This window comes from Oreochromis niloticus, linkage group LG13 (assembly GCF_001858045.2).
Source record: "Oreochromis niloticus isolate F11D_XX linkage group LG13, O_niloticus_UMD_NMBU, whole genome shotgun sequence".
Taxonomy (NCBI): Eukaryota; Metazoa; Chordata; class Actinopteri; order Cichliformes; family Cichlidae; genus Oreochromis; species Oreochromis niloticus.
In genome coordinates this window covers 17,373,747-17,401,170 of record NC_031978.2, presented here as the reverse complement: position 1 = coordinate 17,401,170, position 27,424 = coordinate 17,373,747, and the positions used below count along the sequence as shown (strand labels likewise).

The window sequence follows — 27,424 nt, the reverse complement described above, 5'->3', positions numbered from 1 at the left end:
ACCTGGGCTCAGACACCACAAAAACCCCTCATCATCCCACCTCAACAAATCCAGGCAACCAGTTTTGTTTGTCCCTGCACAGAAACTCTCCAGGGTCATTTAGCCCAGCCACAAAAGTGACAACTTCAGAGTGGTAACTTCAAGCTTCTGAGTCTGTCAGCTGACTGAAGTTTGTGAATCATCATTTAACTATTCATTACTCAGTTTTTAGAAGTCACCAGCATTTTTTCTTTACTAAACTAGTTTCCATTCGAGTTGCAAAATCCTTGTTGCACGCGCCTGCCTGTCCATGTTGCTTGCACCTTTCGTTAAATGTAACTCACCCTCATAAGGGGCTTCACACACAGAGTCAAGGTGCTCATGAATACAAAGTTTATTCTCAGGCGAATTTGCATAAATTTAAACGAAGCCAAACGGCAATGGAAAGCAGGGTGAGGAGAGCCTGAGTTTGGAGAATCTGAGGCATATGCACTGACGTTTCTCATACAGACACATGTAAGAGCACACACACTCTCTCTTTCCCTCCATACTCACTCCAGTGAGAGCCCTGCATCGCTGCCTTCACTTGTCTCTCTTGGAAAAAAAGTTTAAAAAAAAATCACTCCGGTGCTGTGATGGTTCAGATTCTCCGCGTCTCTCCTTCCTTCTTCTGTCGACTATCTCTCCCCTACAGCATTCCAGCTTCCTGCCGTTGCCTCTGCGCCGCTCCTGGACTTCATATCCTGACACAAGGACTTTCAAATGGAAGCCCTTTTATTTTCCTGTTCTCTCACCACCTCCTTCTCGGTCTTCTCACTTCACTCCACTGTTTCTCTTCTCAGCTTTCCTTCCCTGCTGTCTGCCTTAGCACCGCCTCCCCCACCGCCTCCTCCTCCTCCTCCTCCTCCTCATTCCTCCCTCCCCTCTCCCACTTTTGTCTGCCAGCCCCTCTGCCTCTAGTTTCCCTCTTTTAGCACACACACTACTCTCTTCTGACTCCCTTTTTCTCCTCCCCCTTCTCTTTTTAGCCTTAGAATCAACCCCCTCCTCTTTCACATATACTCTCTGCATCAGCACAGTCCTGCGTCGGATATGACATTTTGGGAAATCTTATCCACTATTTCTGTTAAGTGGATTTGTTTCTGAGCACAATGGCCCCAGGCACTGGGGGAATACCCCTTTCAACACGGTTTACAGCACCTATCCCCTTTGGCTAAATACTAGGCCTAGTTACACCCAATTAACAAACATCATCCACCACATGAAGAGCAGCAGCCGCTACAGAGGAAGAAAGAGGGCGGGTCAATTATCTCAGATGGGGTATATTATATAACATCTTTGTGGCTGTGTGCACCTCATGTTCTCCAGTGCACATGAAAGTGAGTGTGGGTATTGTTCAGCAGGTATTAGGAAGATGCCCAGGTCCAGTGGCTGCAAAAACAAGCCCAATTCATCACCCCTTCACTACTACACTGACAGCTGATAGGAGGTCTTTGTGCTGATATACTGTGCTTGGTTTTTTCCAGACATGGCGGTGTGTGTATTATGGCCAAACATCTACTTTGGTTTCAACGTTGTTTCAGAAATCTTGTTTGTTCAGATGCAACTCTGCAAACCTGGCAACCCTTCCAAACAAGCCAGTACTACTGACATTATCTTTAACATTTAACATACCAACTGTAGAGTCAGAGATGTAACTCTCTCATTTCGTCATAAATTTACTTCAAGTTTTTTATGATATTAAGTGCTAATGTTATCAAAGCACTATCATTGTTAGCGCCACTATTGCTAAGTCCAGCCTAATACAGCTGTAACAGTGGGTACAGGCAATTAATTGATCAGGACAGCTCAATTGTTGAGTTATTTTTTTTACAAATAAATTCATCATTTAATCAATAATTAAGTCACTGACTGTTTCAGCCCTAATTTACTTTCAGATCACACACTTGGCTCTTGTGTGGCACCCAGCACTTAGCACTCTTGGTTGGTTGTTGTGTGCTGCCATGGTGGAAAACCAATAAGAGGACTGAATAATGGTGTGTGTGTGTGTGTGTGTGTGTGTGTGTGCCATCGCTTTCTCCCTCCTTACTGGAACTCCCCCATTCCTCCCTCTGAGTCCCACGGTGGTAAAGCGAGAGAGGGGGAAAAAAAAAAAAAAAGACTTCACTTTTGCTCCCTGACTTGGCACTTTGCTACCATTAACACAGCCCACCTCTCTGGGCTTAAAATACAACACCAGAAAGCTTTTGAGTCTTTTATATGTGTGTGATACTGAGTGAGTGTGTGTGAGTCAGCAAGAGTTTCTATTTCAGCCTTTGAATAGGTAATAACAATCCACAAAACCAGTGCATCAGCTCAGTTTGAGTCAGTGAAAAACAGGACTTGTGACGTATTAAAGAAAAGTGAGAGACTTTGTATCTAAAACTAATATAAATCATTTAAGTGGACATATTATGCTATTTTCAACTCCATATTTCATTGTTGAGCTCTACTAATGTAGTTTTCACAGTTCAAAGTGATACACAATATACTTTTTACAGCTCCTGAGTTCATCCACTGTCTGAAACAAGCAGTTTGACCTTCTTTGTTGATCCATTTGATTGACCTGAGATGGCGCCAGCAGTATGCACGGCGACACGTCAGTCAACTCTGCTAGCTTTGCTTTGGCTTTCGCTAACCTTATCCTTTTCTATTTTATTCCAAAATGCTCTCGCTCTGCGTGTGTACAATCGCCAGTTAATCTTAGAAATCAAAGCATCGTATGACCTGGCTCTTAAACAAACGGAGACAGGAGATGATTATGGGCCTCCTCCACCACTTTTTGAGCCCTATATTCTGGTTTATCTGTGCCAACACTCCTACACTACTTCCTGGAAGAAGCGCCCAAGGAAACGAGGAAAGCGGGCTGGTACACTCATCAAAGTCCGAGCTCTTCCCCGTGCTTCTCGTGGAACTACTGGACCAGCAGAGTGCATCTTTCGATGGATCCTGCCTGTTGTCCCTGGAGCTCCCATGACACTTGATCCCCCGCTCTCAGCTTTCTATTTCCCTAAGCGGCCTCGGACCCGTGGATGCGGTGTGGACCACAGAAATCTTCGCACACTTAACCGAGCTGGAACATCTGATGTTAGGATCTACACACTCCAAATGGCTTTACTAAATGTAAGATCATTAGCAAACAAGACGTTTGTATTAAATGACTTCCTAAAGTCACAACAGTTGGACTTTCTGTTTCTGACAGAAACATGGCTTCAACCCGGTGAGTCTGTAGCTTTTTCGGAACTGGTTCCTCCTAATTTCTCATTCTTCAGTCTCCCTCGGCCCTCTGGTGGGGGGGGAGGGAGGGGCTTAGCCACTGTGTTCAACGCTTGATTTCATTGCCATCAAACATTACAGCACGACTCATTTTCTAGTTTTGAACTCCAGCTACACCTAAACTCTGCTGCGCCTTTGCTGTGTGCCCTCCTATACCGTCCTCCCAAGTTTAATAAGGATTTTAACAAAGAGTTTTCAGGTTTTATGGCTGGAATTGTTCTTAATTTCGACAGTTTTTTAATCCTTGGTGATTTTAACATCCACGTCTACTGTGACTCTAAACCTTTGGTCAAGGACTTTTTAAATACTAATGACTCTTTTAACTTGACCCAGTGGGTTACCGGTCCCACGCATGAAAAAGGTCACACACTGGACTTGGTGCTCTCCCATGGGCTGGATGTGTGATCACGGAAATATCCGAGTTGCGCATCTCCGATCATCTTCCTGTGTTGTTCACTCTAACGCTGCGCTGCTCGGTAGATAAGCCGTACGCTCCAGCGCGCAAAAAGCGAGCGCTTAATGCTCTAACAGCGCCCGATTTTTCTGCTGCCTTCATGGATTCTGGAATAATGATCTCCAACTGTAAAAGTGTTGAGGACCTTTCGGACATTCTTCATTCTACCTGCACTGATATCTTGGACTCTATTGCTCCGCTCAGGACTGTGCGCGCTAAACATTTATCAGAGCCATGGTTGAACGAACATACGCGCTCCCTCAGACGTGACTACAGACGCGCCGAAAGGAGATGGAAAAAGGACAGATTGCACGTTTCCCTACAGATTTTAAGGACTCGTCTTTCTGCTTACCAAGAAGCTGTAAAAACTGCAAAGACAAAGTTTGTCTCAAACTTAGTGTCAGTAAACAGTCACAGGCCTCAGGTACTTTTTAATGTCCTTAATCGCTTTCTTAGTTCACGTGATAATGCTGGAGTCATTTCTTCACCAAGTATGTGCGATGATTTTTTAGCATTTCTTAATGACAAGATTCTATCGATTAGGGCTCTTGTCTCGTCGTCTGCTGCTTCAGATCCGAGTCTTTCTCCGGTGTGCTCAGCTGTCTTAGAGCAGTTTGATCCCGTCTCCCTTAATGACTTGACTGCGGTAGTTAGTAACCTAAGATCATCACACTGCCCCTCTGATTGTCTCCCTCCAAGCTTGCTTAAAAGCACTTTTAATACTGTTGGGCTGTTTATCCTGAGATTAATTAATATGTCCCTTGCTACAGGCTGCGTTCCATCATGCTTTAAACAAGCTATAGTTCAGCCTCTTCTTAAAAAACAAAACCTGGACCCAACTGTTCTGTCCAACTACAGGCCTATCTCAAAGCTTCCTTTTCTATCTAAAGTCTTGGAGAAAGTGGTCTATCTACAGTTGCAGGCCCACCTTGATTTTAATATGATCTCTGAAAAATTTCAATCTGGTTTTAAATCACTACATAGCACTGAGACGGCACTTTTAAGGATTTTTAACGATATTCTTTTAACTCTGGCAGCCCTGCTGCCCTTTTATTGTTGGACTTGTCAGCAGCTTTTGACACGGTCGACCATGACATCCTGTTATCACGGCTAGAATTTCATGCTGGCCTAAAAGGATCTGCCCTACAGTGGTTTCGGTCCTATTTGTCAGAAAGGTCTTTTCATGTCAATATGGGCCCCCACAACTCCAAAATAGCCCCTCTTAAATACGGTGTACCTCAAGGCTCTATTTTGGGTCCTGCCCTGTTCGCACTCTGTTTGTTGCCATTGGGCTCCATCTTCTCGCGGTACAGCATTTCATTTCACTGTTTTGCTGATGATTTGCAGATTTATCTACCTTTAAAAGCAGGGTCATACCATCCCCAGCTCTTATTACGCTGTCTTGACGATGTCAAACAGTGGTTGTCATTAAATTTTTTAAAGCTAAATGAAAATAAAACTGAGGTTGTCATTTTTGGCAACTTTAATCATATCGACAGCACTCTGGGCGCCCTTTCCTTGTATTGTAAAACACATGTAAAAAACCTCGGTGTCTACATTGATTGTTCTTTTAAATTGAATAAGCAGGTGAGTGCAGTAGTTCAGTCCTGCTTTTTTCAGCTAAGACAGCTAGCCAAGGTAAAGCCATACCTCCCGGCTAACGTCTTTGAGCGTGTTATTCACCTTTTTCTTACTTGCAGATTAGACTACTGCAATTCATTGTATTATGGTCTAGATCAGGCCTCCATCTATTGTCTTCAGATGGTTCAAAATGCAGCTGCTCGCCTGCTAACTGGTACCAAACGGAGAGAGCACATAACCCCAGTTTTAGCTTCTTTACACTGGCTTCCTGTCTCCTACAGGATCCAATTTAAAGTTTTACTTTTTGTTTTTAAGTCACTTAATGCCCGAGCCCCTGCTTACCTGTCTGAGCTCCTCTCTGCCTATGCTCCAGGAAAAACCATGAGGTCTAGCTCAAAATGAATGCTGTCCATCCCACGGACTTATCTCAAATCCCGTGGTGATAGATCCTTCTCTGTGGCAGGTCCCAGACTCTGGAATAGTCTCCCCTTAAATATTAGATCTGCACAAACACTTGAGCAATTTAAATCATTACTAAAGACACATTTTTATGCCCTGGCTTTTAACACACTATGATCCAAGCATTTTGGTCTTATTTGAATTAGTTTTAGTTATTGTTTTAATTCTTTTATTGTCCTATTATTGTTTTTTATTGTTATTATTGTATTACATTGTTGCTTTTTAATGCCATTTTTATATTGTTAAGCACTTTGTGCAGCATTGGCTGTTTGAAATGTGCTATATAAATAAATTTGACCTTGACCTTGACCTTTCCTTTCTTCTAATTGGCTGCCCTTCTCAAACAGAAACTTTGAACAGCACTTGGGAGGAGCAGCTGAGTGCCTGGGATATCTGCTGTCAGTGACATCATACAGATCCAAGAGTAGAAAAAATGTTTGAAACCAAGCTTTTAGAGCAGTCTGAAACCAGAGCTTTTGGACCACAGGGATTAGTTGAATACACTCTGGCCAATTTTACTGTGAACTTGTACCTTAAAACCCAGAAAACATTCATAAAGATGCTGAAACTCTCTGTACAGATGAGGACAAAGTGCGCTTTGGTTTATCACATTAAATCTCCTCATTTTACCCAGCCAAATACAGTTCAGTGTAGGGTTAGCATTTACTAAACAGGTATCAACCAAAAAATGAAATATTAAGTAGGACTTTGTATTCTGAAAACGACCTTCTAACACAGGTGGTGAGTTGTGTTTTGGGACAGATAATGAAGGAAGGAGACAGCTGGGCTGAGACAGGGAAGACTGGAGGACAAAAATGCAGTGGAGATAGCAGATCTGTAATGGATACAGTGGAAAGAAGAGAGGAAGACAGCTGCTGCTGCCTTGACCACATAGTATTATCACCCCAAATATCTTACAAGTGCTGCCATTTACTGTTCTTTAGCTGATAGAAATGATAAGGGGTTAATGTCAGGATCGAGTGTTGTGTGACTGCTTTTGAAGAACAACAAACACAAAAAAGTGCATAATAATCTCTGCATTAGCTATATTAGGTGTGGGAAAAAAGCGAATTGCGAAGAAAATTGTGTTTTCTGGACGAGACAATTTGATTAGCAGCACCTTCAGTGCCTTATGTGAGACACTTGACTACAGTATGGAACAGCATGAGCTCAGCCGCAAATTTCTAACCTCTTGACCCCCTCATCTCTTCCTCTACTCCTTCTAACCCCTGTGTCACATTCTCCAACTGCTATCCTTCTCCAAATCTAGTCCCTAAACAGAAGCAGCAAAGAGGCCAAGACCCCTATTTCCATAAATGTGCTTGCATCTGTGTGACAAAATGAGCACACTCTAATCTGAGCCCACACCTTGTCAGTCCACTGATCAGCATTCACAGCTCCTATGAAAAGAAAGAAGAAAAGAAACAGAAGGGAGAAAGAACAACGCAAAAAGGGAGGGCAAGAAAGAACAAGAGCGGGTAGTAGGAGGAGTGGGGGATGCTTGAGTCAGCAAATACTGAAGGTCAGCGTTATCAGAGAAGGGTTTTGTCTGCAGAGGGTGTTTTATTTTTTGTTTTTTAGCGTGGTTCTTTACCTCAGTGTGTCATCCAGCGTCCTCCTCCTGGTGGTCTGGGGGAGAGAGGAAAATGGCAGAGAGCTTTCATCCCAGGACTTTGCTTCTTTCTGGGATTCTCTTCAGGTGGACCGTGGCCTGAGGAAAAACAAAGAGTTAAGATGAACTAATCTGACCAGTTGTGTCCGTCAGGTAAGAGTGAACTGAAACAGTAAAGGCCAAACATCTAAACTCTACAGTGTGGATTTGAATTTATCTAAAATGGTTAGCAAATTATTTCTGCTTAACAGAAATCCATATTAACATCCATGTGAAAACAAAAACACAGTCAGATATAGCAAGTATGATGACATCACAGTGACCACAATCCTAACATGAAGCTGAAAATGCACTTTTTGATCAATAAAATCTACAATCCTTGATCTCTTCCTTCCTCCTTCTGTCTTTAAACAAGCCACTTTTGAGCTGTTCGTATAGTAACTTAAGTCTCACGCGTATGACAGTAGATGTTTTTTCTGCAAATACACAAATACTTATCTTTATACATCACGCTTTTATTGTGCAAAGGCTAAAAAATAATCATGAAATTTGTACAAATTGTAAATTAAAATGTCACCTTGTATTGTGGCTCTTACAGCTGGAGTTTTGCACAAGTTTCCTCAAACTAAATGTGGTTCCAATCTTTGGAAGAGACATGGAAAAATCCTCATTAAGGCTATAAAATGAAATGAAAAAGAGAAAGAAAACTTATCTATAAGCAGATAAAGAATATGTGTTTGCCCATAATATCAGCTCTGCTTCATCAGAATACCCTTGTGTGTAAATACCTTATCATAACTTCAAAGAGTAAATGTAGTTCCATTAGTACTACCACCCTCTGGTGTCCAGTAATATTAACTATAGCATTTTTCTTGTGGTTTGCAGTACATGCACATGGGAGGATTTTATCTTCCACACCCACCAAAAAATGCTGCTTTGCTGGGGGGTTTTTATTTGTAATTTTCATAATCTTTCGATGGCACTATTTTTTCCTCTTTGCTTCTTTTCCACTATCTTCACTGGCAGCCGATGAGGTAATCAGTCAGCTTGTTACAGTCTGAAGCGATATGATACGACTATTGATTTTGGCCCCCATGTCCCAGTGGAGCAGGGGGTCAGTAATGCCACATCACCCGACCTCCAGGCCAGGATTCAGAGCGGCTTTCAGGAATCACAGACCAGTGCTGACCGGGCACTGACAGCCAGTGCCACCAACAGATAGACTGTAAGAACACAGACCATCAAATTGACAGATTTTCCTAGAACTACTGAGACCAGCCGGAGTTTGGTGTTTTTTCTGGTCAAACTTTAAACAACAAAAAGGACCGGAGCATCACACAGCTCACACATCAATCTAAAGCATATATGTCAAATTTTTTTTAAACATTTGTCCTTAATTGTTTGTGTAACTTTGTGTCCAACAGAATACAGACAAAGTCAGAAAAGAACAGCGATCATCATTGGCTTACAATGCAAATGCATTACGTTTTATATAAATCAATACAATCCATTTAATTCAATCAAATGACCACATAAAACACAATTATTGACTAATTTGGTTCCCATATGGCTCGCATGCAGCTGAAGCCCAAATAGCATCAATATGGAACAACAATGAAACAAAACCGGGTGTCCATCTGTGTCTGTTAACAGGATAGCTCACAAATTTAGAACCAGATTTCAATGAAATACAGAGGTCAGTAAGGCTTTAAGCCAAGGTATGACTGATTAAAGTGGCAATCAGGGTCTGGGATTTCTGCCATTAGATGATTATTGTGCTCCAGGCCTGATTTGATGGACACGTGATTTGTAGCTGCTAACACCACGAAACAAACAGTAAAGGAAACGTTGTGAGGGAGAAGGTGCGAGAGACGGGGTGGGCCAAGGGCATCTAGCATGTTAAATTTATTCACCCTCTTTAAGCTTCACAGATAAATGAAGAGTGAGCGCAAGCAGTGTCCCATAAGGCCAGCTCACAACCAAATACAAGAAAATTTTTTTTTAGAAACACTAATGTGCAAATACATCAATATATACATAGATTTATAGATCTAACCCTGGTCTGCCTGTCTTTTAATTGTCATAAAACCCACTGCAAGGCAATAAAACATGACCTGTGATGTTATAATGATCTCTGCAGTGGTTTAAAGGCTTCAACACACACATACATGCACAGGCATAAAAACTTGCTTCGATGCTCTCTGTCTAATCAGGCGATGAGATCTCACCCAGTATGATGGGCTGATGTAAACCCATGGGTGCAGATTAGATAGAGATTATTCATCCTTTAGATCACTGCTAGATAGATTACATCGCAAAAGCAGCATATGTCCTCACTGCAGGGATGACACTGTATGTCAGGACAATGACACTGTGACTGAGGCTCCTCCACGGTGCTGCAGTATTAACTTCAGCTGAGGGTGGCGGTAAGGTCATGCAGCTTGTGTGTGCGCTTGGCTGCCTTAGGCTCACTTTGTAAATCAAAGCAATCCTTATGTTAGTAGTAGTTTTCGGTTACTGGAGAGATGCAGTATGGTGTGCTGTTGAGGGAGGAGCGAAGGAGGATGAAGGGGAAAGTCGCTACCGTCACCCAGAAGGCGCGGCTAAATCTGTGCCAAGGTGACTCTTGCACAATGAAGCAAGAGAGACAGAGAAGTGTTCAGTTCGGTCCATTAATACACGTATTGGATGTATCTAAGCGTAGTAATGGGAGAAATTTGTCACTGTATACATCACTGTATAATACAATATCAGCAATTATTCTCTAGTGTGTTTGGTCAGTGTAAAAAAAGTCAGGTAATCATGAAAAGTTGACCATTATCAGATTCCCAAGTTAAATGGGAAATCTGAAAATTAAAAAAAAAAAAAATGGGAAAAAAGAAGGACCTTATGGTGCATTTCATCTGAGGTCGGAATTTTTTAACTGGAACGCCCCCTCAAGCCGGACTTCCAAAATCAGACAGTGAGAGCAGCCCCACCAACCCTAACACAATCCATGATTGCGTCAGTGCATGTAAACAGCAGTAAAACCGTAAAATGTGTGACCAGTTAATAAGTCAGGGTCTATCCACGAACGTGTGGCAATGGTGGTTTTAAGTGCTAAAAAACAAACAAACAACAAGTCATTCCACTGAATTGATAATGATGCATGAATATTTTTTGTTTTTGTTTTGTTTTGCTTTTGCCAGCTGGATAGTGTAGTGGTAAGACTACACACCTTCGGAGCGGGAGTCACAAGTTCGATTCCCACCCGGTATCCAGTAAGGGTCCTGGCTAGACCCCTCATGCTAAAAACAAAGCCCTGGAATGGCACGGCTATGTCTGCAGCCTGTCCGCAGCTCGGACACAAGAGTTTCACTACATGTTGTACTCTGTATAACTGTGTATGTGACAAATAAAGGTTGTTTGACTCTATCTTGCTAAAGAGCGAAACTAATCCTGTTATTCCTTGTTTTTCCGACTTCACTACTGGAACACACACAGCTCAGGAGTGACATCACTTCCTCCTCAGTCATCCAACTTCTGAGGTAAATAGAAAGCAGCATTATAGGTTCCTTATACTTTTCTGATGACCTGCAGGATGGAAAATACAAGAATCCAAGAATAAGCTAAACTGCAAAAGTGAGAGAATGCACACCTTTGATACTAGCTTCCAGCTCCCGGTTAGAACCTTTGCGTTTTTTCCAAACATGCTGATTTGCATATCTCAGGTAATAACCTGTTGAATTCACAGCTACTCAGCCCCTCCCCCCACTGCACAGTGTACTCAGAAAGCATCCTGACCTAAACCGAGCATCAGCATGACCAACTGTGTTCTCCTTGTGTGAAAGCATAACCTCAGACAAAGACCAGATTCTCCTTCATTCTGTTGTGAAAACAGCCTAGGAGAAAATAACCCAACTTCTCACCTGACTTGATAGCGCAGTAAATACTTTCCTGGTGAGTTTCAGTTGCTATTTTTATCCAGTTTTTTCTGCTTATCCAACTCTAGGTTGGAGGGTGGGTTGGAGCCTATGGAAGCTATCGTCAGGTGAGAGGCAAGGTACAAAGTGGACAGGTCGCCTGTCTGTCACAGACCTAACACATTAACTCACACTAATTTACAATCACTGAATAACCTAACAAACATGTCTTTACACTGTGCAGGAGAACATGCATGTTCAGTTTGCCCACACAGAGAATCCTCAGCCAACTCATTTCTTCATACCAAAGACCTTGTTGATGTGAGAAATGCTAATCGCTACAACACCACGCTCCCCGTTGTATGTATCTATTTATTTTTATAGCATAATAATAACAATTATGTTAATTATCCTCCCATTTAGAGAAAAATACACAGTAAATAAGGGTACAATTTAGGCTAGATTAACAGTTTGCTACTCTATTAGCACTCAGTGTTCTCAGTTTCACAGTTACCTCACTGATGTTTCGAAAAACCTTGAGGGTGATATCAAAAATACTGAACTCACAGCTTTAAAATGGGAGTCAAGAAACCAGTGGGTGATGTTCATCATATCAGCATTCAACTTCTATGCCCAAAACTCACAAATATTATGCACATATATTAATGGAATAAGAAGGGAACACTGTGAGGGGAAAGTAACCAGACAAGAACAGCTATTTTTGTTTAAACAAGCAGATTACACATCAGTTCAATAACACAAAGTTTTTTTTTTCAGTTTGAGCCACTGCTCATATTAACCATGCACTGTCTTTGTAAACTATTTCACATTGGTTCAGACTGTTGTTCAGACAAAAAAGTGAATCTGAGTTTAAAAAAAAAAGAAAAAAAAAAGAAAGAAAAAAATCATCATCATTTTTTATTTTAAAAACATTTTTAAAATTTCAACTTCACACCATTTTCTGAAATTTAATTTAATCCATCAATATCCAGGAAAATAAATACTGGCTGATAATGAAAGTGAACAACCGCTGCTACTTAAGTGCCCCAAAACACCTGAAAACATATAAGTGTAAACTACTTCTGCATAATGTGAAAAATCGGGACATGTGTCGAGCGTCTCGCATCCATTCTCACATTGCTCATCCTCGGATGCTCGTATTGAGTAATGGAGCTGGCGAGTGAGTCAACAGCACCTTTTCTGCACCAGAATAGAATCAATGGGAATCGTAAAGCACTTCCCAGGAAAAGAGCAGTCGGGTAATGCAGTTTCTATGTATCTTTCTTTCTATTTTCTCTGTCATTAGCCATGTTGTACTCCGTGTCTGGCACTCTGGCGGTTGTGGCTGCCGTTTTCCCAAGAAAGTGGAAAGCTGCTTTGTTGCCATAATATGCCCTGTGTGATGCTTGGCCCACTTTCCATCTTGCTTTCATTGTGTAAGCACACATACATAAAACATGATTTGCTGCTTCAATTTCTGACTTTTATTCAGCTGGGATTTGGTGGCAGACAACATCAGAGCCATGAAAAGCAGAGCGGAGCAGTGACGAAATGCAGCTCTCCCTCTGATCCTCTGAGTGAGGAAGGAAAGAGAGAGAGAGGGAGACAGAGAGCTGGCTACGATACAAAGAACAAGGTTTAATCACTGACCTCTAGACTTACAACTAAAGACAAATGGCCATGATTAATGAGGCCCATTCATCTTACAGGTTAAAGAAAAAAAAAAACCCAGCAGGGACTGTGTGTGCCCGTGATGCTCTCGAGCTTCAGTCCTGTTAGTTTGCACTTCACTTGTGAGTCCAAGGAGCTCAGATCAGGATCACTGTAGATCCAGCATTGTTCACTAGAGGGCAGCCTGCAATGATGTGAAATCTGGCATCTGCAATGATGGCTGCTCACACTCAGTCCTGAGTGGAACTTGTTCATAGCAACAAATAACAGAAGGAACAGATAATATAGTATAAAGTTATTTTATTATCTGCTGTGCAAAACTATTGCACTAGCTATTTAAATGATTATTTTAACCTTCATTTAGGTTTATTGCTTTTCCTATATTCAGCACTCTATGTGCATTGCTTTAAAAAGGTACATACGGCCACATTATTGAGACTTGTCACAATGGGTTACCACAGTTGGTAGCTCCACTTGGGAGACTTTTATGCAGGATTTCCTTCCTAATGCAACCCAAAAGGGAATTTGTGTTTTTGGCTGGAATTAATTCAGTTATTTTACTTTATTTAGCTGCTTATTCAGATATTTTGGGTCTTTTCTAGTTTACTGAGCTGCCTCACTGCACTGGGCCACTTTATTTTACTTATACTTGTTTGGGGGTTTTTTCAGTTTCTGCTGCTATAACACAGAAATCCATTCATTTATCATCTATCTAAGCTAAGTCTTTCCCATACCGGAGATTGGCCCCCTCCAGTGGTGCATGAGAATAATTAGGGCGATTAAAAAAGTACAAATTCTCTGTTCATTTGACTTTTCTCTAACCTTTGCTTTTCTTATGAAATAATGCTTTGCACTGTGTAAACATGTCTTGTTGATGCCATGAAATGTTTATCCAGAGAACGTTGCTATCTATCATCTTGAAGCTGATAGACAGAAAACAGTCATTCAAATAACCGCTTTTTAAGACCAAGGTATGCAGAAGAGCAGCTCTGAGTGCACAACACATTAAACCTTGAAGCAGATGGCCCACACCAGGTGTCACTTCTGTCAGCTAAGAACATGAAACTGAGGCTACAGTTCACACAGGCACCAAAATCATTCCATAAAAGACTGGAGAAATATGGTCCGGCCTGATGGGTTTTGATTTCTGCTGTGAAATTCACATCTTAGGGTCTAAATTTAATGTAAACAGCATGAAAGCATGGACCCATCCTGCCTTGTATGAATGTTTAGGGTGGTAGTGGTGCAATGGTGTAGGGGATCTTTTCTTGGCACATTTTGGCTCCCTTAGAACCAGATGAACATTATTTAAACACCACAGCCTACATGAATATGATTGCTGATCTTGTCCATCCCTTTATTACCACCGCATGCCCATCTTCTGGCTGCTCAAATGGCCTCCACTATCACCAGATCTCAATGCAATAGAGCACCTTTGGGATGTGGTGGAACAGGGGATTGATAGCACAGATGTGCACATGACAAATGTGCAGCAGCTGTGTGATGCTATCATGTCTGTATGAACTGAAATCACTGAGGAACGTTTCCAGTGTGTACCTAATAAAGTGGCCAGTAAGTGTATGACAAGACATCCAGTTTGGTTACTATAATAACCATGCACTCCTGTTTTTTTGTGTAACCAAAATGATAAAATCTGTGAGTAAAAAAAAAAAATAAACAAAAAACAAATTTACAATATTTGAATGAAAGTATTTAGTTATGTCAGAGGGGAGTGACCTCATCAGTACTCTCCACCCTAAAGTGAAAGGTCTAATCGATGCACTCCAACTCTTCGACCCCTATCTCCACCCCTATAATGTTTCTAAGGATCTTAAGTCATCCTCCTTTGAGGCCAGATTAGATGAGATGACACGAGATTGCAGGGGATGGTTGCAGCAGCAGCGGTGGGTAAAGCGGTGGCTCTGTAACCGAGCTCAAGAGCAGCAGCTGATGTGCGGACACAGCTGCACACAGTCAACCTCTTATTAAAATCTTGGCAGAACAAATGATGAGTTTGCATGTTCGCCGACAGCTGATGACTAATGAGGGACTTCTGTGCAGAAACAATGCAACATGGGCAGGATGAGCAAAAGGTGACCACACAGAGGAAAATTAAGTGCGCAGGGGAAGATTAACAAATGAGAAACAATGACCGCAGGAAAAATTTTCATTTTCCTTTTCAGTGCTTAAATCACAGCCGGAGCTAAAGGCTTTGTTTTGCTTTTGTCTGTTTCCAGCTCTATCAGCCCCAACACTGTTGTTGTAACAATTTGTCTGTCTGGAGGATATGGACCATCTCTCTTCATTCACACGCTTTTTCTCCTCTCTTATTATTCCCATCCTCCCTATCTTTAGCTTTTCTTTCATTATTTCAAACACAATTTTCACACAGATTCCACCTTTTTTGAAGCTCCTCAAAAACACAATCAAGCACCTGTCTAAAATGCTATAGTATGGGAGCTGCTGCTTCACAATGGTTTTCTATCATGTTTAAGCATCTTTTATTGACTGCACAACAAAAATGCATTATTAAGAAACAATAAAAGTTGTCATTTTTCTCAAATCAAGAGATTATTCTCTTGAAAAGTTCTTCCAGTACGTGCTAGCGTACATTGCAGGAGTGAAAGCACATGATCACTCTTCCTGCAGACGCCTGCACATGTGCACGTAGTGAATGCTGTTTTTATGTGTGTTCGTGAATGTGTACCCTCTGTCACAGAAAGTGTTATTGGAGCGGGGTTAGCCAGGGGGAAGGAACAGAAGAAACAAACGAGGTCCTGTGCAACCCCAAGACTGTTGCACGAATCATCCATAAACTTGTACAGTAGCTGGCCAGTTCTCACAGCATTCAGCTCACCAGTAATAACTTCCTATGCAACATGGCAGGTGCTCAAAATATATATTACTGACCAAATGTAATAAATATATTTATATATTTGCAACAGAGGCACAAATGCAAGAACATAAAAGCAAAACTACCTCCAGTCAGAAATGCTACTGCAAATAACCAACATAAATAAATGTGTGGGGTTTTTTTTTTTTTCAGAAATACTGCACTCCTGCATTTAATCAATTTAAACGATTGTGCATTTTTGCCTGTGTGTGTGTGCGTTTGCCTGCAGCAGCAATGACATCAGACTCAGACCACAGTTAGACTGGGTCGAGTGAACATGCTTCTCCCTCTGAAACACATGCATTCACCTTCACGTGTACCTATAGCTGTACGTACGAAGGAGACCGCGGGAGGGAGGAAGTGAACAGATATGCAAATGTGATCTGGGAACAAAAAGGAGCTTGAAGAGATGGTGTGATTAACTTATTCCCAAGATTAAGAAGTGAAGGCAGGAGGAAATGTCAGAGGAACACAAAAAAAAGTCTCTGTGTGTGTTCTGAATCCTCTCAGAAGTGCAGCCTTTGTCGAAGAGCTGAGCTGAATAGTGTGCAGTTTTTGCCTATTTTCTGTCACACACCGTTTAACGAATATCTCCAGCATGTCAGTGCTTCATACACACACACACGCTCAGATCTGCTGGTGTGTAATTTTCCTTTACTTCAGTGGCAGGTCAGCGTACCCATGTTCTTGTGACAGCCTGTGTTTACATCCTCGGGGTATATACAGAACTTATATATATAGTGCGTGTTTGTGCGTGGAGCTAATGGAGACTGACATGAGGGCTGACATGGACACTGAGCTGTGCTGCACTGGACCATGCGGTTTAACCCAACAGCAGGGATAAACTATAAATAGACTCTCTCATCCACCCCCAAAGCTCCCCTATTCCCCCTTTTTCTTCCTGTTTCCTCTTTTCCTTTTGCTTTATCTGCAGATCTTTATAACCGTCGCTGGTAATAAAGATTGTGTCTTCCATTTCCTTCTATTCCTGATGGTTGTCTCTCTCGCTATGTCTCTCCAACATCTCTCCCTGTTGTCCCTCCATTTGCAGTCTCCAGCTGCCTCCTGTCTTTATGCATTTTTCTCTTGAAGAGGAAAAAAAAAGAACAGAGAATCAAAATACTGGAATAACAAAGAGGCCAACACCAATCGAATGGTCTCAGAAGAGAGGGAGAGCGTTTGGGGAGGGTGGGGAAAAGGGGGGGGTATGCTAGTTAGGGGGCTGGGGGGTAGGGGAGATGGAGTTATGTAAGTGAGGCTAATCCCCTCCCAACCCTGCATAATAAATGAGACGGGATGACACTGGCCTCATTTCATCCGTTCATCCCTGCATCTGCCGCCACTAGCCTTCCAAACCGCTCCGTCTCCACCTTAATCTGTCTGTTTGATCTTTGACAGCAGACTAGGGCTTCATTTTAAACTCCGCACACCAGCAAATCCTGCTATGTTGAAAACTTGTATAATTGTATAAGCATCTTGTATAAATATCTTGTATAATAGCTCAACAGCAGTTACACAAGATATTTGAAGTTTTAATTGGGAAAATGCTGCCAGAAAAGAAAAATGGCATCAGTTCCTCCTCTTTTATTCCCCCCCCCCGATATCAAAGATAACATCAGATTTTTGAAAGCCTTCTTGCGTAACACAGGCCAATGCGGGACAGCAAGAATAGAATTTTAAAAAAAAACAAAAACACACCAGATCCCCTGAAGTTTTTAGAGCGCCAATGATAACATGTCAAAGATTATGATACAATCATTTGAAGTGCTGTCCTCCACAGCTTTCTCTTCTCAATCCAGACATCCTAATCTGCAAAGGCATGCTTCACAAGGGTCAACATGACCATTTTAAACATGCTATTAATGCTGAGATGCATATCAATTATACCCCACAAGACCCTGCTTCAGACTGTGTCAGACACAGAAACCTAATCCCACCGACTGATTTATGATCTGCTGCTTTGAAGCGTAAAGTTTCACATCTGGGTGATCAAGATCTGGGCATTTTGAAACCTGATGTCCTCAAATTTAGGCAAGAGGGTCGAGTTGATCATGCAGTTCAGGGATATTAACATGGATGTTAATGTTGGCTTAAGAGAAAAAAAGGCTTAAAATAAAAATGCCTTACCAAAAAAAAAGAATTTCTGACTCCTTAGAGGCTCTCTTAGTGCAACCAAACACAAGAGACACCAAACAACTTGTCAATCACAAGATAGCCACCCTAACACCCTAAAACTGCCTGCATCATCTATTTTACTCTGAATGGGACTACCGTTTGCAAAATGAACACCATGCTGTATAGAGAAAGACCTGAAACTACTGATGAAGTCCATGAACTCATAGGAATTCATAACCTAACATCTTTTGGACCCATGCTTCAGACCTGGTGGCTACGTCCATCTTTTATATACAGACTGTGTTCACACGGACATAAAGGAAATAAACAAAGGACATGTAACTTTTCACGAGTTAAATGTTTCTGGTTTAATAGTTCAGTGTTGAGCAAGTTTTAAGGCTAATTATCACACTGCTTAGGACATTTTATCACTGAAATGGCAACCGATACTAAATTTACATATGCAGAAGCTCAAATATCAGAATAAAAATAGTGCATTAGTACCCTAAACAGTTGAAGGATTGTTGCTTGTTGCATTCTAATGCATTATTTATGCATCTGCACTGAATAAGCACAACTTAACCATGTGGTCAATGTCGTTGCCAATATTTATACTCGTGTGTGGTACTTTGCAATTTTACCACCAAAAGAGTCGTTCGCTGGGAAGTTTCTCCACTTGAGGTGATCAATTCTCTTCTAGACAGTTCAAAACAGAAAATAAGGCAGAAGATGACAGAAGATAAGCCAGTGTATGGTTACATTTCTAGGGAGGTGCACGTCAGGTTATTGCATAGGTTATGGTGTAGGGTTTCACAGGAGTTTGTGGTTACAGTGTATCTGTGGCGCAGAGACCCTGCACCCACCATTACTCATGAGCAGAGTCGGTTAGACCTGTAACTTCACCCAACACTGTCACAGTCACACATAATGGGGTACTTTTCTTCATCCCCACAGCAAGGTGAGCAAATCCATTACTAGAGGTCAGTAAAATCAAGAGGTTGTTAAAGTATCTTTTTATAGATACTTATTGTTTTTTAAAGAGTTCTCCAAAACAAATGCAAGAAGATATATTACATTTGAAGACATTTACATTCATTCATACGTAGTCCGCTTTTTATAAATTAAATTCTATTATCTTCTAAAATGAATTTTAAGCTTTTTTTTCCTTTACAACAGCAGAATTTCATACATGTACCTGAGAGTGCTGCGTGAAATCACTGCCGGCTAAACCCCATTTTAATGCAATCAACTGGATCATTACTGATCTGTAGCACAGACTGTATATACAGATGTGGTGATGAAGAAATCTATGTTTATTTTATACAGTCTGTGATCAGTGGAGTATTTATAAGCAGGATTAGTACCAGGTAATTAACTCCTTTATAAGTACCATGGCTGTTATTTTAAGCAGTTTTTGAACTTTGTTAAACTTTTTAAAAGTTTTAATATGAAAAAACAGAAGCCCCCACCATGTAGGAAGGAGGTCCCTGGCACCAACAATGCCCTTTAATACACGTGTCCATATTTATGTTTCCAGATTGTTTGTATAGTGCACTTTCTATACTGTGCTCTTGGTACAGTTTTTATTCTTGCTGCTTTTTTCTTGCATTTTCCACTTGTGTGACTAATAAATGCAGTGTGTGTGTGTGTGTGTGTGTGTTTGTTTGTGCAACATTGGCATTTGTTTACTCAGATCCAAGGCAGGCCAAACCTCTGTGTTACAGCCATATCGATACAAAAGACACACATTCACAATATATGGGTACACAAGTCTGTTTTATTTCAAAGTGTTTCAAACTGTACAGCGTTTGCAGACCCAGTGTTCATCATCCCTGCATTTGGCACAGGTGAATTTCTGACATGTTGCACATTTAAACCTGCTGCGATTCCTGTTGCAGCTCTCTTGCACCTGGCACTGCGTTGTCTTTACAGTCCCTGGCACAGCAGCTGCAGCAGCTTCAGCAGCCTGTGCAAATATTTCCTTGTGCTGCATGAATCGGCAACGAAGTTCCTGAGCTAGAAGACTCAGAAACAATCTTCTTTTGCCTGTCCACCCTGTACATGCGTTGTACAAAATGTAGGCATTCCCCGCCGCCAGGTCCAGCATATTGTAGAAAACTGCTACTGGCCACCTGTGTGTTGCTGCTCTTACAGAATACATCCGTGCAAGTTGAGGAAGTTCACGCCGGATTTTATTCACCGTGTCCAGTAACGTTGTTTTGCGCTCCAGCAGTCTGTGCGACAGTGACAGTGAAGTAAAGAAATTGTCCGTTGTGACGTTTCTCCCATCATCCAAAAACGGCTCCATCAGGTTCATGACCACGTTCTCTGCCAGCCTCTCTCCCTTCTGACGACTGGGGTCCTTTCCCAAGTAAGGAGATGCACTGCAGACATATTTGGTGTCCAAATCCGTGGCCATCCAGAACTTGATCCCAAATTTGTCTGGCTTGGTTGCGATATACTGTGTGAATGGACAACGAACCTTGGTAGGGAACAGCTGTTCATCTATGGTCATGTGTTCTCCTGGAGTGAAACTCTTAGCACAGTTCTCGTTGAAGCGTGTCCAGATGTCGGAGATCGCCGCAAATTTGTCTGTTTTCACCCGTTCTGTCCGCGTGTCCTTGTCATCAAATCGAAGGTGTTGCATAATTGAAATGAATCTATCTCGGGGCATTGTCTCTTTGATTACTGGCACCAGAAATCTTTCTGACCAGCAATCCACAATGGCACCAACGGGACACATGATTGCTCTTACAAACAGGATTGAAATGAATGCCATCAGTTCATGAACTGACAAATTCCAGTCCGGCTCTGTTCTGCGGGCTTGATGGACCGTACACTCCCTGATGGTGTGCAGCATTCCCACGTCTAACAGGCAAAGGAAGCTTTGGAGCACACTTGTAATCTTACGCTGTTGGAAGATAAACAAATAGAGAATGGTAAATTTACATGAACCTCACTCTAAATGGGTTTATATAAATATCATATGTAATATGGCAATGACAAACCTTAGCAGACTCTGTGGGTCCAGCTTGTGCAGTGAAGCACGAGCGATTTGCTACTGCACTGGGCATTCCAATGTCCTCCTCAACCCACACAGTGCCGTCTTTTGCCGTGTGGCTCTGGCTGGGCTTCCCAGTACCACGGGGCCTCTTCCGTGGAGGCATGTTGGGTTCTTGTTCCGTCTCCTTTTCAGATTCTTCTGAGGAGGCATCAGTGGCCTGCTGGACAAATGAAACTTCTCCTCCATCAGAATCTGCTGCGTCCATTTCCTGAAGCAAGGCCAAAGTCTTTTGCGCAGAGAGGTTCTTCCTGCGTGGCAGTGATACGGAGGCCATCCTGATGTGCATTCTCAGAAATGCGAAGAAGAAATGATTCTCCCTCCTGGTCGGTCTGCTTTTATGCACAGCACTGTGCTGTAGTCATGCAATGCCACTCCTACACATACACAAATCTCTCCTGGTTGGTGGAGGGTGTGTTTGCACAACAAAAGCAGGAGAACAAAGGAGCTGAAGGCCTGTGAAAATCTCAGCGGGGTGCTAGCACTGGAATTACTGAGCCTTTTTTTTCCTGGTGCAAGTCTCTACCACTACATTTACTAACCCTGCGCATATTTGTGTAAATTCCCCTGAACCTAACACCTCATAGCACCCTGCTGAGATTTTCACAGGCCTTCAGCTCCATTGTTCTCCTGCTTTTGTTGTGCAAACACACCCTCCCCCAAACCCCAACCAGGAGAGGTTCAGGTCTTTCCTTCCAATCATTTCAAGACTCTACAACAAGTACCTGCAGCCTCCAACACACCATGGTAGTTTATATGTGCAATATTTTTCATATGCAATATTAGTTCTTGTCAATCCTTGTCACTACATTGTGTGCCTGTCCATAAAGATATATACACAGTGTTGTACATATAATTATATATCCACTCTGTACATAATATACATACAGTCTATTTATACATACATACATACACACATACATAATACACACACACCAATATTTTTCAATACACGTGTCCATATTTATGTTTCCAGATTGTTTGTATAGTGCACTTTCTATGCTGTGCTCTTGGTACAGTTTTTATTTTTATTATTATTTTTGCTGCGTTTGTCTTGCACTGTCCACTTTTCTGCAATGACAATGCAGATTTTCCACCTGTGGAACTAATAAAGACAGATTAGCTGCATTTGTGTTTGTGCAACATTTGTATTTGTTTACTCTGAGTCGCGAATTTCTGACACAGGTTAACCTGCTGCTATTCCTGTTTGTTTTTTTTGTTTGTTTGTTTGTTTGGTTTTTTTTGTCTGTCCCATTTGGTTCTTTAGCCGTCAGAATTGTTGTCTGAAGACCAACAAGGATACCAAATGGATTTATTTTGCCAAATGGATCATCATGGCATTGCCGTATTGGTCCATTTGATCAAACTTTGTTGTTATCATTTATTTTATTTTCAGTTGTTACAGATGGGACAGACATGACTGGGGGATAGGAAAGGGAGAAAGAAAGAGAGGAAGGAAAAGAAAAACAGAAGGGAAAAGGGACAGTGAGAAAGGGCACTTATAAAGACAAAGAGAAAAAAAAATCTCCTGGATCACCTGTTGAGCGAAAAAGAAGAGAAGACAAGCAAAAAAAAAACCAAACAAAAACTAAGCAACATACTAAACACAACACCATCACGTTAATCTAGCTGAGTGTGAACAGCAGTAAATACTAAATATTGAAAGTTGTTGTGCAGCATGCAGGACAGACAGCGCACAATGTGCTTTGAAGTAGCAGCTAAGAAAGGTGTAGTTAATGTCTACGAACAGTGAACACCCGTGTGCACACCTGTGTGGATCAACGCGCTTGTATACAAAAGGTTTCCCCATGTAACGGTCTGCTAGAGGGTGTGGAGGGCCATAGCCCCGTCCCCCAGGGCATGAAGCAGGCATGGAGGAGATCCAGGCTCCAGACATCCAGAGGCCCCAGAGTGCTTGAGCCCAAGGAGTACCACCGGAGGGGCATCCGTGCCACCCTCCTGGGAAGGGCTGAGGAGATCCCCAGACGAGGGGGTCACCCAGTAGCCCCGGAGCAGAAGCCAGAGGGGGCTGCACTGGCGTGCCCGCCGGCTCTGCCGGCAGCCAGCTGTGCCAGAGTGAACCGAGTTGCAGGCCCCGAGGCCGGAGGCCCGAGGGCCCCCTTTGCCCCGGAAGAGGCCTGACCGAGCGACAGGCACCAGGCCCCGCCAAGTAGCCACCGGGAGTGAGCTGGTGCATACCTGAGCGCCCAGCCCCGGACACCAAGAACCACCAATGCACCAACCCCTGAGGGCATCAGTTACCAGCAGGGAGTGTGGTGAGGGGAGATAGGCCTCCACACTTGGAGGGCCTGGGAGTACCCAGGGAGGTGGAGTCTAAGACCCGACCTGACATATAGACACAGACAAACAGGCACACACAGACATAAACATGCTTTCCCACCCTCATGCACACATATACAAACACTCAGCACTCACCCAACGTAGGGATAGACATACATGGACATGTACACACAATCATACTCCCCAAACATACTCTATGCCCCGGGTCCAGGTACCCTCGCCCCCAGAGGGGGAAACGGCACCCAGACCCAAGAGATGTGACCCTTTCCCCCGGGGTGGAGGCAAGCAGACCGCCCCAGGCTCCGCAGCAGCAGGGAGGCCAATCGGACAGCCAACACCTCCTCCCAGCCCCCGCCCCGATGGCTAGTAGAGAACGGGGTGTGTGAAGACCCCATACCTCCCTCCTCCCGCTCATGTGTAGTGTTGCTGCGTGTTGTTCTAAAGTGCATTTAAAACAAGGGAGGGCATGGTGCTGTTGCCAGAGAGCAGCAGGTGTTAGCACGGCCCCTCCTGAGAACCCTCAATGTCTACATGGATTTAAAATTGAGAGGTGGGCACCGGCGCCAGAGTGCTGCGATTCCTGTTGCAGCTGTCTTGCACCTGGCACTGCCTGGTGCAAGACACTTCTAAGCACTGAAGTGGAGAATACCTCTCGCTGTGTAGTGTCTTTTGCAAGTTGAGGAAGTTCTCGCCGGACTTTATTCACCGTGCCCAGTAACATTGTTTTGCACTGCATGAAGACATATTTGATCTCCAAATCCGTGGCCATCCAGAACTTGATCCCAAATTTGTCTGGCTTGGTTGCGATATACTGTGTGAATGGACAACGAACCTTGGTAGGGAACAGCTGATCATCTATGGTCATGTGTTCTCCTGGAGTGAAACTCTTAGCACAGTTCTCGTTGAAGCGTGTCCAGATGTCGGAGATCGCCGCAAATTTGTCTGTTTTCACCCGTTCTGCCCGCGTGTCCCTGTCATCAAATCGAAGGTGTTGCATAATTGAAATGAATCTATCTTGGGGCATTGTCTCTTGGATTACTGGCACCAGAAATCTTTCTGATCAGCAATCCACAATGGCACCAACAGGACACATGATTGGTCTTACAAACAGAATTGAAATGAATGCCATCAGTTCATGAACTGACAAATTCCAGTCCTGCTCTGTTCTGTGGGCTTGATTGACTGTACACTCCCTGGTGGGGAGTAATTAAAATAATTAGAGAATGGTAAATTTAGATGAAGCTCACTGTAAATGGGTTTATATAAATATTGTATGTAATATGGCAATGACATATGGCGCCGCATATGGATGCCCTGGTGCTTCAGTGCGTTACTTCTGTTTTGTTTTTGTGCATAACTTGTGTGTCTAAGCACTCCTCTGGATATTCTTACACCAGAGAAGAGCTTTTTAACTACAGGACTACAACACCTGTGGATTTACTTCCAATATTTGTCGCATCTGCGGCAGATTTACTGCAGACTTTGACCAGGAAAGTGAGACGCCGAAGGAGAGGAAAGCGAGCCGGCGCACTCGTGCGTCTGCGAACTGCTCTTCCTGGGATCTTCCTTTCCAACGTATGCTCACTCAGGAATAAGATGGACGAGCTGCCCCTGATGAGAAGCATGAACAGAGACTTTGCCTCCTCCTGTGTCTTATGTTTTACGGAGTCGTGGCTCTGTGAGGACATCCCGGACTGCGCGCTCAAGCTGGAGGGTTTTCATCTGCTGCGCGCGGACCGGCAGGCCTCTCTCTCTGGCAAGACCACAGGTGGAGGTGTCTGCTTCTACATTAATAGTGGCTGGTGCACAGATGTAACAGTGATTGCTCAGCACTGCTCTTCCTCTCTGGAATACCTTTTTATTCACTGCAAACCGTTTTATTCTCCGCGGGAGTTTGCTTCATTCATCTTGGCCGCTGTTTACATCCCGCCAGATGCGGATGTGCAGGCAGCTCAGTGCGCACTCGCGGAGCAGATACTGCACATGGAGCGGACATTCCCGGACTCTCTCATTATTGCTCTTGGGGACTTTAACAAAGTCAATCTGAGCCAAGAGCTTCCCAAATACAAGCAGTATATTAAATACCCGACCATAGAGGAGAGGACATTGGACCATTGTTACAGCACGATCAGCGGGGCCTATCGTGCGGTGCTCCGCGCTTCACTCGGACTTTCTGACCATGTCATGGTCCACCTGATCCCCGCGTACAGACAGAGGCTGAAGCTCTCCAAACCTGTCGTGAGGACTAAAAAACTGTGGAGCAACAAGGCTGTGGAGGAGCTTCACACGTGTTTGGAGTCTACAGACTGGGACACAATGAAGGCTGCTTCTAACAGCTGGGATGAGTTTACGGACACTGTCACCTCCTATGTCCACTTCTGCGAGGACAGCATTGTGCCATCATGCACCAGGGTGAGTTATAACAATGACAAACCCTGGTTTATTCCTAAACTCAAAAAGCTGTGGCTGGAAAGGAGAAAGGCGTTCAGAAGCGGAGACAGGGAGTGCTACAGAGAGGCCAAGTACAGGTTCACTAAAGAAGTGGACATTGCTAAACATCAGCACTCTGAGAAGATGCAGCAGCAGATTTCAGAGAATGACTCGGCCTCTGTGTGGAAAAGTTTTAGGAATATTACCAACTACAAGCCTAAAACCCCCCACTCCACTGATGACTTGCTCTTGGCCAACACCCTTAACGACTTTTACTGCCATTTTGACGACCCATCGAGCAGCCTTCACACCTTCAACGGCCCCAACAATAGAGACACTTTGGACACTCATTCCCCCACCTCTCCCCCCTCCATAGAGCCATCACCACCATCAAAAACTTCACCTACAACACCTCCCTCCACACCCCACACCAAGGAGGATTTCACACCACCTTCTCCCACCACAACTCTTCATATTCATGAAGCAGATGTGAGGAAGCAGTTCAAGAGTCTGAATGGTCGAAAAGCTCCTGGCCCAGACGGTGTGTCTCCTGACACCCTCAGCCACTGTGCAAACGAGCTGGCCCCAGTGTTTTCTGGCATTTTCAACTCCTCACTGCAGGCATGTCATGTGCCTGCCTGCTTCAAGTCCTCTACCATAGTCCCTGTCCCTGAGAAACCAAGAATTTATTTTTTATGTTTTTTGTTTTTTTAATTTTTGCTATTTTTACATGAACAGGCAGAAGAGAGAACATGCAAAGCTGGAGAGATCACATATGCCACTCATGCCATTATATTAACAACTATTGATTCTGTTTTCACACAATTTTTTATAAATTAAACAGACTTGTTTTTCCATATATTGTGAATGTGTGTCTTTCATATTTGCAGGTCAGTCAATGTGTGGGATATTTTGTATAGATACAGCAGGCATTTTTGAGGGTTGTAACACAGATTTTTCTCTTGCCTTGGATCGGAGCTACTCTCAGTGAACAAATGCAAATGTGCCAGGCCTCAAAGACAATGGGTGGTTTGCACAACAAAAGCAGGAGGAGAATCGAGCTGACGACCTGTGAAGATTTCAACAGGGATGATAAACACCTCGGGACTTCCACCAGAAAATAAAAAAGTCAGTAATTCTAGGAGGTCTTAGGTTCAGGGGATTTACGCAAATTTGCGCAGGGCTAATAAATCTAGTAGTAGGGACTTGCACCAGGAAAAAAAAAGGCTCAGCAATTCTAGTGTTAACACTAGAACGTTAGTGTTAACACTAGAATGTTCTAGTGTTAACACTAGAATTACTAAGCCTTTACTAATTTAATTTAATTCCTTCACTAGATTTACTAAACCTCCGCAAATTTGCGTAACTTCCCTAAACCCAACACCCCCTAGAATTACTGGGTTTTTTATTTTCTGGTGCAAGTCCCGAGGTGTTAAGCACCCCTGCTGAGATTTTCACAGGTCGTCAGCTCGATTCTCCTCCTGCTTTTGTTGTGCAAACCACCCATTATCCTTGAGGCCTGGCACATTTGCATTTGCTCACTCAGAGTTGCTCAGATCCAAATCAGGCCAAACCTCTGTGTTACAACTTTCAGAGATGCCTGCCGTATCTATACAAAAATCCCACACATTGACTGACCTGCAAATATAAA

The 27,424-nt window shown here is 43.0% G+C and overlaps 2 protein-coding genes across 4 annotated transcripts in view; one reads left to right on the top strand and one right to left on the bottom strand.

Moving 5' to 3' along the window:
- Positions 1-27,424, bottom strand: part of lzts2a (leucine zipper, putative tumor suppressor 2a) — a 56,565-nt gene that overhangs the window by 21,169 nt on the left and 7,972 nt on the right. Inside the window, exons 1-2 of one of the 3 annotated variants that reach the window (XM_013275578.3) lie at positions 7,978-7,998; positions 7,383-7,499 (exon numbers count right to left, since the gene is read on the bottom strand). The gene's annotated coding sequence lies outside the window, so the exon portion shown is untranslated. Of the gene's footprint in view, positions 1-534; positions 857-7,382; positions 7,500-7,977; positions 7,999-27,424 lie in introns of those variants that run through there. The other 2 variants (XM_013275576.3, XM_013275577.3) reach the window with 2 other exon arrangements.
- On the top strand, positions 1,835-26,746 carry LOC112841966 (uncharacterized). The gene is made up of 3 exons (XM_025897510.1): positions 1,835-2,033; positions 5,611-5,616; positions 24,635-26,746. The coding sequence occupies exon 3, from the start codon at positions 24,637-24,639 to the stop codon at positions 26,485-26,487; it is 1,851 nt and encodes a 616-aa protein (XP_025753295.1). The 5' UTR covers positions 1,835-2,033; positions 5,611-5,616; positions 24,635-24,636; the 3' UTR covers positions 26,488-26,746.

Bases quoted from the DNA above. Each gene is read 5' to 3' on its own strand.
- LOC112841966 (XM_025897510.1), top strand. From the start codon at position 24,637: ATGGCGCCGCATATGGATGCCCTGGTGCTTCAGTGCGTTACTTCTGTT.